The 14,264-nt window shown below is 31.4% G+C and overlaps 1 protein-coding gene across 1 annotated transcript in view; it reads right to left on the reverse strand.

Moving 5' to 3' along the window:
- The window catches only part of NCKAP1 (NCK associated protein 1), a 107,282-nt gene that overhangs the window by 29,163 nt on the left and 63,855 nt on the right, over positions 1–14,264 (reverse strand). The window contains exons 17-23 of the mRNA XM_081260476.1: positions 12,202–12,334; positions 8,675–8,794; positions 7,268–7,407; positions 6,372–6,503; positions 4,615–4,833; positions 4,299–4,429; positions 3,909–4,006 (exon numbers count right to left, since the gene is read on the reverse strand). Of these exons, the coding sequence (XP_081116602.1) occupies positions 3,909–4,006; positions 4,299–4,429; positions 4,615–4,833; positions 6,372–6,503; positions 7,268–7,407; positions 8,675–8,794; positions 12,202–12,334 (973 nt within the window). The remainder of the gene's footprint in view (positions 1–3,908; positions 4,007–4,298; positions 4,430–4,614; positions 4,834–6,371; positions 6,504–7,267; positions 7,408–8,674; positions 8,795–12,201; positions 12,335–14,264) is intronic.

Below are 14,264 nucleotides of genomic sequence, written 5' to 3' on the forward strand. Positions count from 1 at the left end.
AGATTTTGTATCTGGCGAGTGGAGTCTCTCACTTTGCTTCCTGATCTTCACGTGAGCCACTTCTCTCTGCTACTCTTACACCATGATGTTCAGCCTCACCTTGAGCTACAAGGAATGGAGCCAACCTCCTATGAACTAAGACGTCTAAAATCGTGAGCTCCTAAATAAACTTTTCCTTCTCTACAATTAATCTGGTTAGATCTTTTAGTCACAGCAGCAAAAAAAAAAAAAAAAAAAAAAAAAGCTGACTAAAACAGTGCATATCAGAATGCTCTGATAGATTTATTAAAACACACTGTTAAGTCCCAATCCCACCATTTCTGACTCAGCAGGTATGAGACAGAGTTTTAAAAATTTGCATTTTTAACAAGCTCTAAGGTGATGCTGCTGGTGGTGGTCAGGGAACCATTAATCTAAAGTATTTGTGAAAGAAAAGGAAAAAAAAGACAGACCAACAAAAACCAATTTGCGATGTTCTCTCTTGAAAGTATAGTCTATGTACTTAGTATTTGCCACTTCTTCCTCAATTGCATCCTGAAATAGGGCTCTCTATGCCTTTAAATTCAGCAATTAATTCTGATAACTAATACATTGAAAGCTGGGATTTAATAACAGGAACTACAAATGAAATGGTTTGGAACAAACTGAGGGAAACCAAATAAAACAAAGAGAGTTTTTTTAATTATTTATTTTAAATTTACTTGATAGTGTGTTAAAAACAAAGTATTAATTTTTTGTCATAATTTAAATTTAAATTTCCTATCTTTTGGATCCCATGAAGAATTGAAACTAATCAGTAAAATGCCAAAATAATTCTTTTCTCAAGACTAGAAGGAGAAATTGATTTGGTAAACACTGAAAAAGACTGGTTGTTCTTCCTCCAGAAAGGAACAAAAACGTTTCACCACAAATCCATCCATATGATATTGACTAAGTTTGATACACAAATTATTCACAACCATACAATGTAAAAGAAGCTCTGCTTAGTTCTTTTTTTGCCACAAATTTACTCTTTCAAACAAAAGGTTTTCATCTAAAACAGGAATTTAAATAATTAAGTTCTTCTTTGGGATAAAAAGATACAGCCACATGAATCAAATATATTTTTAAAAATAGAAATAAAAGCAAAGGGGGCTGGGATTGTGGCTCAGCAGTAGAGGGATCACCTAGCACGTACGAGGCCCTGGGTTCGATCCTAAGCACCACATAAAAATAAATAAATAAAGGTATTGTGTCCAAGTACAATTAAAAAATAAATATTTTTTTTAAAAAAGAAAGAAAAGCAAAGGTATGACAGAATAATCTTATATAATTCCCCCAAAACATTTTGTGCAATAATTTCAAAAGACTTAAGTGCTCTTAGAGGCATGATAACGCTCTGCTGGGGAGACTGTGAAATACACTCTCTTCAAGGGACTATTTGACAATATCAAAATATTTTTAAAAAGCGGATCATATCTTTTGATCCACTTTTAGAAATTTTTCCTATAGAAATGCTCAAACAAGTACGTGCACTCACTCTGTGGAAGTGCTGGTTAATTGCAGGGAATTCTATACATATTTCTAAAATTCTGCTCCTTTCAGAAGCCCATTAAAATGAGAGGAAAGAATTTGAAAACACATAAACCTACAATAACAAGAAAATGGTAGAGAAAACAAGGTCAAATGCAGACGTCAACAAATCTGGAAGTAAAAAAAAAAAAAAAAAACTGCAGCAAAGAATAAGAAGAGGTAAGAAATTTGATTAGCAAGTTCCTATAGAACCCATACACTGTAATAGTTAATTCCTCACGTTGTAGGAAGGGATCTGAAATTGAAGGAAGCAACACAGAAAGGAAGGCTTAGGAAGGCTTGAGGCCAAAAATAAGAGGATTACTACAAGTTTCTATTGGCAGTAGTTACTCTCCAAACTCCTCACCACCTTAAAGTCAACAAGCTCAGTGGTAAAGTGTCCCTGAGTTTAATCTCCAGTACCCCCAAAAAGACCCATATTACCCAAAGCTTTTTACAGAGCAACTTCTATCAAAATATCAATGACATTCTTCACAGAGAGGAAACAAGACTGAAATTTGTATGGAACCACAGAAAACAAAACAAAAAACACTCAAATAAGCAAAGCAATCTTGAGCAAAAACAGACAGTGATAAAATCTAACTAGAAATATGCAGTAATTGGTAAGATTGTTTCATTTTCAAAAAGACCAGATCATTCACCTAGAAAAATAAAGCATATTTCTGTTTCAGATAAGTGTGGGTCAGGTAACTGCTGAGATCCTTCTTGGTACCAGAGGGTATAAAGCATGGTACTAGCATAAATTCTGGAATTAGATTAAGACTACATGGGTTCAAATTTTTATTTCTCTATTAATCATATTAGCCTAGGTAAGTTACCTAGGCTAATTTCTAAAATAGGGAAAATGTCTGTTTTAAGGATTTAAGTTAACAATACATGTAAAAAGCTTAGAAAAATCATGGAACGAAGTAAAGAATCAAGACAGCTGGCTAGTCATTGATATTTTTGTACCCAATAACTATTTACTAAATGCCTACTCTGTCTTAAATACTATTTGAGCACCTATATAAAGAGTGTATAACTGTATAATTCCAGTCAAAGAGAATAAACACAGCATGAGAGTTAACAAGTAAATATATATATACATCTGGATAGAATAAAATGTGATATTTGCTATTTTAGTGATTAAGATTCAAATAAAAAATATGCATCAATACTGTGACAAGGCAAGCCAGGACAACTTCTCAGTAGAGCTAAGACATATGAAGAATTTAGGGACTGGGATTGTGACTCAGTGGTAGAGTGCTTGCCTAGCACATGTGAGGCACTGGGTTTAATCCTCAGCACCACATAAAAATAAAAAAATAAAATAAAGGTATTGTGTTTATCTACAAATAAAAAAATACTTAAAAAAGAAAAAAAATATGTAGCATTTACTTTATATATTTGCTGAGTTCTAAGTAAATAAGGTTATCACATTTAGAAATACATTACATCTGAAATGCAAGTTAACACTACTATATACAATGGTTTTAAGGAATTAAAAATGCAAGGCACAAATAACTACCAGAAATCTTTCACAAAGAAAAAGGCATATTTTAAAACATTCTTTTCTAATCTGTTTGTAAGCCCCCAAAATTTTAGCAGCCCAAGTTCAAATTCTCTGAAAAACTATAGTTATATAAAGTTTTATATATATATATATATAAAAATGTAGATATATAAACTTTTTCAATATAAATCATCTCAGAATTAAGATATTTCTAAAAGTTATTTAAAATGTTGATGCCCTTTATATGTTTATTTAATAAACAATAAACATTCTAAACATTTCTATCCAAGTTTAAAGGGTTTATGAAAAGAAAAAGAAGGGCTGGAGATATGGCTCAGTGGTAGAGTGCTTGTCTAGCATGAGCAAGACCCTGGATTCAACATCTATCACCACAAAAAAAAAAAAAAAAAAAAACCCACAAAGAAGTAGAAAGAAGGAAAAGGAAAGTGATGAAGCCTAACAATGTTTATGTTTATATCTCAATTTGTGAAAAGCAGTACATCTGAATATAAATCTGAACAAACAGCTTTGGCTGGAATTTTAAACCTAATAATTCATTGAAATCACCATGATACAACAGAATGAAGGCTTGACTGAAAACAGTAAGATATCTGAGTTTCAGTCCCCTCTGGCAAGTCAATTCACCTCTTCAGACTTCCTGTTTTCTCAACTATAAAACAAATAACTACATTAAGGTGCCAATGAAAGGTTCTGCCCACTCTTTAATTTTATTTACATGCTAGTATTTTCATGTCATATTAAAGGAATTAACATTCTAGGCTTATTGTTCACATTCTTCAAAAATGTTTTATAGGAAAAGGTAAAACTGATAAAAGACTATTACCTTAAGTTCAGCAACTTGTGATGAAATGTGCCACATAAGGCTTTCACTGAGGAACTTCATACCATACGGGCCTAGTAGTTCTGATAATGACCTCATTTCTGAAAGGAAATGTAATTAATTTTATACTTTTGACACAGCAAATACATTAATAAAATGAACATTACACCTTGGAATATACAATATAGAAACAAATTATTAATATCCTTCAAAAAAGTTTGCAATAAAAAGATAACATAAGATGCAGAAGTAATTCTAAGATACAATGTACAGTTATACATAAAATTGAATGAAAATAGTTGCAACAGAATGGAAAGCCAAAACAAGAGAAACCAAGTTTTCAAGCAAAACAAATTTTCTTCATTCTCTAAACCATGTTATGGTATTATTCACCTGATATGTCAGAATATTCCTCTGCATTGAATGTTAATTCATTTTCTGTAGGTAAGTTCACAAATGCTTTCATTGCAGGGAAATAAGCTATATGGCCATTGCTGACTTGTCTCAACAAAGTTTCCAAATACCTAAAGAGAAAAGTAAATTTATAACTGATAGAAATAATTTAATTCAAAATTTATTATGGTATACATCCTTCATATAATTTTAAGTCAAGTGATAATATGAATACTTATCCATAAAAATTAATTTTCCTAAGCAGTTCATTACTAAAAAACTTCTATCACTTCAAATTTCTAAATGTGTTCCTTACCAATTTGTATATAGACTTGTAATGGTTGGCTCTCCATGACTGTCTAAATGTTGTGTTTGTTGAAGAAGAACATTATTAAATACTCTCGTAATATCAATTTGCACATAGTTTTCTATCGACTGGAGTACGGTCATGTATGCTCTTACACTTGTTAGAAGCTCTGATGGTTTTGCAATTTCCTGTGTGGCTTGATTGTACATAGTCATCCCAACAATTGATCTGGGTGGAGGGGAGAATAATAAAAGAGATATAACTTTTTAATTTATGTATATATAATCCATTCAACTTACTGATATGTAATATTAAATTAGCAATAAAAATAAGTTTAAAAATAATTTTTATACAGCAATGAAATTACTACTGTCATTATCATCCCAAAGAAAAAGCTAACAAAGAATATATAAAACTATAATGAAATAGAAATATAAATGATTAATAACATTCTAAGAACATTAGTTACAAAATGATTAAAGTATGAAGGGTTTTTAAAATTGTTTAACACATGTTGATTCTAACAAGGACCACAGGCTATAAGTCCATAGTTTGAATTCATTTACCACTGCTGCCAGGATATTTAAAGGTTTTACATAAATTAACTACAGCCCACATATCTAATAAATAAACATTAAAATGCAGCTATGCAGCTTTGTTTATGTCCCAAGAAACTGTATGAGGGTAAAATGAAATCCAAATTTTAAAACACTTCCCTACACCAATCTTTTACTACAAGGCTATCTTTATTTCACTTTCTTTAAAAGCTCCACTGGACATTAGATCTATAAAGATTTTAGTTTGTTTATAAAGACAGATCCTTGAAGGTAACTGTCCTATTTTGTTCTTTAAGTCTTACCTTAGCTGTATACTATTTTCTTATTACTTACAGTACACATGCTTAGCTAATAGCAAATACAAATATTACTTGTTAATGACCAGAGAAACTTTTGAAAATCTTTGGCAAATTTTTTTTTTATAAACTGCTTTAAGGATTTTAAGGGGGAGGGGGGGAACCCTGTCAAATAAATTAACATTCTCTTTAGTAAAATGTGTAACTTCACAAAAAAGATGCAGCAACATTTATAAAGTCAAGGGGTGTCTGACTTACTACATACAATGTCATTTCAAAACATATGTCCACAATTTAAAAAATTCTACTTGAAATCCAGTCCTCAAGATAGTGAACTTCAATCCATTTAACAGCATACACTTGAATTCAGAATATATTTGAGTTCACCTAGTCGTGAGGTTTTCAAACATTTGACTCTTACCTACATTACTGCAAGATACATCTCCAATAGCACAACTCAGTATATACATAATTGAAAAGTTTACACAATGCATTAGTGTCTCTTTTTTTTTTTCTTTTCTTATTTCTTCTTCCTTCTTTTCCTCCCAAATCTTCTTTATTTAAATATTGACTGCAGCCTACTAAACTAATTTCAGGACCTTACTGGGTTGGCACTTCTAACCTATAATGTACTCATTTGCTACAATCATCTCATTTTGCTTATAAAGAAGCTAAAATACAGAGATGAAATGGATTGCCTAGTGTTACCAATTAATAACAACAGGTACAGAACAAAAATCTGGGGTAATTCATGCAATTCTCAGCTCACTATTCTTTATACTTCCCAATTCATTACTCTTTATACTATACCAGTTCTACTGATGCTTTTTCTCATAAAATGAAACACTGTAGATACTGACAATTAATATAACAAACACATTAACAAGCAAAAATAGTTTATATTTTTTCTTACTTAGTAAAGCGGATTTCCAGGTGAGAAGTCAAATATTCTCGTGGTGTAAAGGTATGTTCCCATACCACCATATTTGGTACATAATTTATAGAGAAACATAACTCAGAAAGTGCAGTGTGCAATTTATCAAGGCTGAAAAAAATATTAATAAACACTAAATAAAGTGTATGACATTTCCTCATAGGTGGTACAAAACTAATTTTATAAACATAACGAGTTTGTTTCAGAATTTGATTTTTTTCTTAAACTTACAAGTTAAAAATATTTATGTGTATAACTAAATATACATAAGTTATTTATAACTTAAAAGAGCGATTTTTAAAAGACAGTATCACTCATCATTTGTTTCTACAGTCAGCTAATAATGATTATACTGAATTAATAAATAGTAATAGCTCATTATGCACTCAAAAACAATCATTTCCAAATACTACTACAGTCTTTTATAAGAGAAGGAACACTGTTTAATAATCAAACAAATAAACAAAGAGCCCTGAATGCTACCTAGTCTGATATTTGTTTCAAAAAATGACCTCAGGTATATTCTAATTACAACTACATGACAAAATAAAGTCTCAGTTACCTGACTTTAAATAAATTAAAAAATTACAGGTTGCTTATAGTATACCTCAGAAAAATTTTCGACAGATTCTTGGCCTTCAATAGTCAATATATTAAGACAAATACCACCTATTAAATATATTATCTTCTAAAATCCAAAAATCTGTATTTTAGAATGAAATAAGCACTAACAGGTAAATCAGGCTCACAAAGATTTTTCTTTAAAGGCTGAAAAATAAAGAATACACAATTCCTACCATTTTCTCAGCACTAATGCCACAGCAGGAAAAGGTCTCTACCAGAACAAAAAGACACAATAGAAGTAGACGGCTTACTTGGTCACTACAAGCCTGTTTTTCCTCATGCTCTCAACGCCTGGTTTTTCCCGTTCAGGTTCCCCTTTCTTACCAGTCTGTTTTTTCGACTTTTTATTCACTGCTTGACTGATGGTTTTGGCACAATGCTTAGGCAGCAACTAAATTAAATAGGAATGAAATCTTACATTACACAAATGGGAAATCATTCATTCAGTTTGACAAACAAGAAAATGAGCATAATTCATAGGCAGAAGGAAAGTTGCACTACACAATAACTGTAGTCATGTGCCACATGTGGTTACTGTACACTTGAAATATGCCTGGCCCAAATTTTGTTGTCCTTTAAATGTAAAATACACACCAAATTTCAAAGAATTAATAGAAAAATGTAAAATATTTCATTAGTAATATGATAACATTCTAAAACTGTGTGTGTGTGTGTGTGTGTGTGTGTGAGAGAGTATGTGTGTGTTACTGGGGATCAAACCCAAGGCCTTGTACATGAGAGGCAAGCACTCTACCAATTGAGCTATATCTCCAGCCCCTCCTAAAACTCTTTTTTTAAATTGTATACATTGAGTTAAAGCAAATATATTTTTTTAAATTGGACTCTCCTATTTCTTTTTATACTTTAAACATGGCTACTAGAAATTTTAAAATTACATATGTGACTCACATAATATTTCTACTGGACAGTGCCGAGCCAGAGAAATAAATTTAGTCATTCTATAGTGTCTGTGTGAAAAACGGGGAGAAACAAAAGGGAAATTGATGACACTGGGAAAAGCAAATTCCACAAGTCTATAGAATTAAGTTGAAAGCAAGTAAGTGCAAGAGGCCTACAATATGTTTTGATGAGGCTAAAACAGTTCAATCCCCATTAACTGTCAAAATGACCAGCCAGATCTCTCTTTGAGTGCCCCACACTGAGGAGAAACTCCTAGAAGTGAAATCAAAATTAGGACAAGATAAGGACAACAGAGATGAATGAAAGAGAAGATGCAGACGTGAAGTAGAAAAAAGAACTAGGAAATTTGAAATAGCAAGCAGTTATTTTTGTTAATACTTTATGGAAACCACAGGGAAAAAAGTGTTCTGGGCAGTAAGAAAAATTATTCTGAAAAACTACTCCTTCCAAGACTAGGAAAACTAATGTCATATATATCTTACAACCAACTAGTCAAAAACTGATTTGGAACACAAAGAATTACATCATCATGAGACTCTCAAAGGAAAACTTTATAACAGAAGAAAATGAACATTTAAAATACTCAGAGAAAGGCAATGTGAAACAAGTATTATAAGTATAGCCAAGAACTTTCTGTTACAAAGGGCATAAACTATCAGGAACATTCAAAAATGTAAGAAGTACTAATCCCTATGAGTCTTTCCTAAAACACTAAATGATAAATTGGCAAATTATACCTGGTCACTAAGAGTACACTGTTCTGTGCAAATATCAGTAATGAGATTTCGAGCTTGTTTGGCCATTTCATCCAGGAACATATTACATAAGGAAAGACTGCGATCTCCAATATGATGTCTCTGTTAAGATAAAATGATAATAATAATAATAATAGTTACAAGAAAGTAATCTGAATTAAAACACTAAGTAAACATGGAAAATTAGGCTAAAGTCTTATTCTGCAATAAGGAGTGAATGATGTTATAGATTTCTTTGACCTCTTTTTAACAATTAACCAACTATATTGTATTTGCACAGAGTTAACATGAAATAACAAGTACTTGTTGATTATACAAATGTATGATTAGGAAGAATCTTCAAAGATAAGTATTTCCTTAACACAAAAAACTATGCATTTAATTTTCACATCCATAAAGTCTTTAATCCAGTTATGTAACATTAAAATATTAAACACATGTGTAAGAACAAATTTTAATAGTTTTTCAATCTTATCTCATTTTAAATTTACATGTAAACAGAAAAAGAAAAATATTTAAATAAAAGCATTAGAAATCAAGTTGGTAAACTCATAAGACATTAAAAATTTCTAAAACCAGTCATCCCTTACCAGGGGGAATAGAAGAAAGAGGAAGAGGAAGAAGAAGTGAGGAAAGAGGGAGAGAAAAAGAAGAAAAGTCTAATAAGCAAGTATTCTTTGAACAAAACAAAAAGAAAATTTTAAGTTTTATCATATTATATATGTATGTGTAAAGATACACACAACTTCTATCTCAAATACACCATCTCTATAGGAATCTGTATTTTTATTTTTGGCAGTGCTGGGGATTAAAACCAGGGCTTGTGAATGCTAGCAAGGGCTCTACCACTAAGTCATACCCCACTCCCTGTATTTTCTCCAATTCTGGTGAGTTATAACAGTTTGATTGTTTTTTCTTTTCAACAGCAACTAGGATGTTGATGATATAATGCCATAATTTTTTTTGCACAATACATTTGTGATGCTTTACAAAAAAAAAACAAAATTATTAAAAGTTTCCCTTCCTTCCATAATTATAAATGTAGAGATTATATACAGTATTCCTATTTTGCTGAAATATAAGAAAATTTTAAAATACTTGACATAAAAATTAACTTTCCTAGATTCCTCATGAGACTTTACAATGTACTTTACTTAAAATGCCCTTTAAAACTAATACAACAGGAAGCCAAACCAAAAGGGATCTGCAGCCAGATACAATTAAATATTGTTTACCTGCTAGAGGGTAAAAAACAACTGTTCTCAGCATGCTATACAAGTCTACTATCCTCTATATTTGTCATACTTAACTATTTAAACAGGACTTACATTGTATTAGGTATTATAAGCCATCAAGGGATGACTTAAAGTATATGAGAGGATGTGCATAGCTTACATGTGAATACTAGAGTATCCAGACTGTGGTATCTATAGGGCATGACGGTGAGGAAGAGTTAATAGCATGTCTTAAGTGTCAAGCTTGGGATGAAAAAAAAATCCATTCCATCTAAGAAAAATCTATAAATCTATTAAAATTGTTGCACAGGTATTAATTCTAAAAGTATTTCCCCAAAACCTTCCTTCAAGCTATTATGTCTCAAAGTCCTCTTTCCATGGAATATTGGCATACAGTGTACAATAGATATTACTTAATGCTTAAAGATTCTGACAATGTTATTCTAGTCTCAAGTTTCTTTTCTACAAGTTTTGCAGATCTAAGTTATAGAACAAAACACTAAGTTTAAAAGAAATACATTAATTTTAATAAACATTCTTATTACCACACTTTGAAAATGGTATTTCTTCTTTAAAGACTAGAAGAAACATTGAATATATTTTTTCCCTCTTTTGACAAATAGTAAGAGAGAGAGAGAGAGAGAGAGTGTGTGTGTGTGTAGGATAGAATGTGATGAGAATCAAACCCAGGGACTTGCACGTAAGGCAAGCACTCCACTGCTGATCTATATATCCAGCGCCCTAATGTTTTGAACTATATGAGAATTATACAAAGATCCAATCAATGCCAGGCATGGGAGTGCAAGCCTATAATCCCTGCAATTGAGGATGCTGAGGCAGGAGGATCAAGAATTTAAAGCTAGCCTCAGCAACTTATTGAGGCCCTAAGCAACTCAGTAAGACCTTGTCTCAAAATACAAAAAAAATAAGGGCTTGGAATGTAGCTTAGTTAGGTTAAGCTCCCTGGGTTCAATCCTGGTACAAAAAAATAAACAAGCTAATTAATGTATCTATCACTTCACCAACTCACTTTTTTTGTGGTGAGAACATTTAAAAGGTAGTCCAACAATTTAAAAACACACCTTATTACTATCTATGCCACGATGAAGTACCATAGATCACTACCCCGTGATACTGGGTACATTTTGGAACTTTGTGCTTGATACTTGGGCTCAATAAAACTAATTAGTTCAATTGTTCAGCAATTGTGTATATGTGTGTGTGTGTGTGTGTGTGTGTGTGTGTACACCTCACAAACATCAGCAAATATGGATTTTGTTTAATGTATCTATTAACATAAGTCAGCAATGTCTTTTTGATTTTGTTTACTCAGTAATCCATTATCTAAATTTTCAAGTGCTTTCACTAATAGTTTAAGATGAAAAGAAAGCAAGTATACAAACTTATCTTTACCATAAATATTACCTGACCCACCTTTTTTTCATAAATATTTTATTTTTTTGCATATGGCTATTAAGGAAGGCATCCACGATGAATACAGACTAAATACAAAGTGCTATTCTAGTCCAGTTTCTTCTTGTTTCCAGCAGTGCTATATCAACCCCAATGTACAATATGTACAGTGGAAGATAAGATAGAGCAGTTAAGTCTCATCCTAACACAATAGTAAGAACTATATGTAACATCTCCATATCCAGAACATTATGTAACCAAAAAGAAAACATTGTTTAATAACTGTTAAAGTTTATATAGCAAAAAATACTTTAAATAGGGCAAGTCAGGCAAAATGTACAAAGATACAATGTACACTGTGAAGTGTTAGGAAACACAAAATTTATACATTTTGGTTTCATTCTGTAAACTAAATTCAAAGTATAACTACTCCATATGACTTTTTTTGTAAAGTACCGGATGAAGGAAAATTTAGATATTATCAACTTTGCATTTTGCTTGTTTAAAGTTGCAGCAGGGACATAATATATGACACTTATACAGTGTCATAATTCCTCCAGCAGGGGTTAGATGAATACACATCACCATGCTGTGTTCAGTGGGAAACTGTCTCAACATTTATTTTAATAAAGGCAATTACAAGTGGATTTATTAAATGTTCTAACATATACATACATATATTTATTCATCCACATATATATTTTAGCTATTACACCTTAATCAAATTATGCAAGATTTTTTTTATTCTGCATAAACATGCTTTAAGTGTGAAGTAAACCACTGTGAAAACATTAGTTGGCTACAAGTTTGATCTAGTTCACTCTGCAGACCACATAAATCACAGTACTTCACTGAAATTACCTCTTCTGGACACAGTTCATGTGTGCAACTCATAAAATGAGTGCAAAGTAGCGGAAATGCAATTGAGTATCTTGACTGAGAGGGTAACTCCAAACATTGTTGAAACATCTTCTCAAAAGCTCGACTATAAAAACTATATTAAGAAACAAATTGAAAATTAGAATTGTAATTTTTATAGTTACAGACACTTATAAATAGTAATATATTAATAGTTAAAACAAAGATTTTCTAACACAATACTGCACAATTAATTCAGTTTGATTCAAGTGAATGAAAGTTGCCAACTACTGGGATTTATGCCCTTAGGAATAGTTATTTTACAGGAAAAAAAAAAGCTTCTTTTACATGCTAATAATAATTTCGGAGTCATACAAATGTTATTTGTATATCATTAAGAAATATTTAAAATAAAAAATTAAAGAGAAAATAAGCCACATCTATGGAATAAGACTATATATATTCAAGTGTTACATTATTAATTTCATCAAAGTTGAGTCATCAATTTTAAGAGACACCATTAATTTAAGTACCAATGAAAAAAGAAAACACTGCCGAATATATAATCACATGCCATCAATTTTAAACTATATCCAAATTTAACATGTTAAATCTAAATGTAAAAGAGTATACGTGAATACAATACAGTATGTCTCAGAGTAATGAGAAAAACAGAAAGAGTAAACGTGTTTCTATGCTGGATATGACATGTAAATTAGAATGCAACTGTGAAAGGATATGGATAAAATTTAATGAAGTATGACTAAAAATTACAAATTTAAACATTATTCAAAGTGCTTTTAGTTTAAGAAAATGAGAAGAATATCTAATTCTTGTACCTTTCTTTTGTCATAGAAACCTTTCTGTGGCTAAAAGTATCTGAATACCTAAAATGTCCAATTTTTTTTCTAGGACAGCCTTTGGGTCAGAAAGTAATATAGGTCTCCAAATAACCTTTAAAATTCTTATAAATCTGACATGTGATATATCTAAAGCTAAAAAGTGTACATACTGATGTGTTCATGAGTTCCTTTAAGAAGCTGGCCTTTTCTACCTGATGAGTTAAATTTCGTCCATAATACTGCTAACACTATTTTCAACAAAGTACACAAATGATCATGGATTAGGTTATTTTCCAAAATAAAAGAAAGGAAGAGTTTTTCACAGTGATCTCTGTTCAATAGCTAGAAATTACTACCATTATTCACTCAGGTTACCTCAAAATTTTAGAAATAAAGAGACAGACTTGGTTATTATAATTCACTTCCCTAATATTAAAAAATAAAAGAAGGAAAAAAAGGCCAAATATCAGGAAATATAGCTAATATTATACAGCTGTGAGCCAGAATACTTGAGGTTTGAATCTTAGCTCTACTGTTTATTAGTCTGGTCACAAACAAGTTCATTTATGCATTCAAACATTTATTAAACACCAAAAACATAACCTTTCTTCAAAGGTTTCTAGGAAGGAAGAAAAGGGACAAAAAGTAAACTCCAGTTCTAAGTACTAATAAAGAGGCTATGACTGAAACAAAGGACAGTAAAGCACAATATAGGGAATCATCATTATAATACTAATATTTAACTTAGCACAATAGAAGTGAAATTACCAGATGACTTAATAACTTCTAATATTTATTTATTCTACTTGACCCTGATGCACAACTTTTGGCCCCTTGGTCAAACTATGCAAAGGAGGGGATGTTTTTCATGCCCTCAAACAAAACCTAAGAAACAAAATTCACATCAAAAGGATTGTTCTTATACAGAATTAAACCTAGACATTAAACCCCAACCCCATCTTGGTACATTTTGTTGGCAAGTTTTAAAGTAATTCTACTATTTCCTTTGTTGTTGTTTTTTTTTTTTTTTGGGGGGGGGGGACTGGAGAGTGAATCCAGGGGCACTTAACCACTGAGACACATCTCCAGCCCTTTTTTGTTGTTTTGTATTAATTTAGAAACAGGGTCTCACTGAGTTACTTAGGGTCTTGTTAAGTTGCTGAGGCTAGGTTTGAACTTGCAATTCTCCTGCAGGGATTACAGGCACGCAAACCACACCTGGCC

Source organism: Spermophilus citellus, assembly GCF_964194105.1.
Source record: "Spermophilus citellus genome assembly, chromosome: 11".
NCBI classification, from domain to species: Eukaryota; Metazoa; Chordata; class Mammalia; order Rodentia; family Sciuridae; genus Spermophilus; species Spermophilus citellus.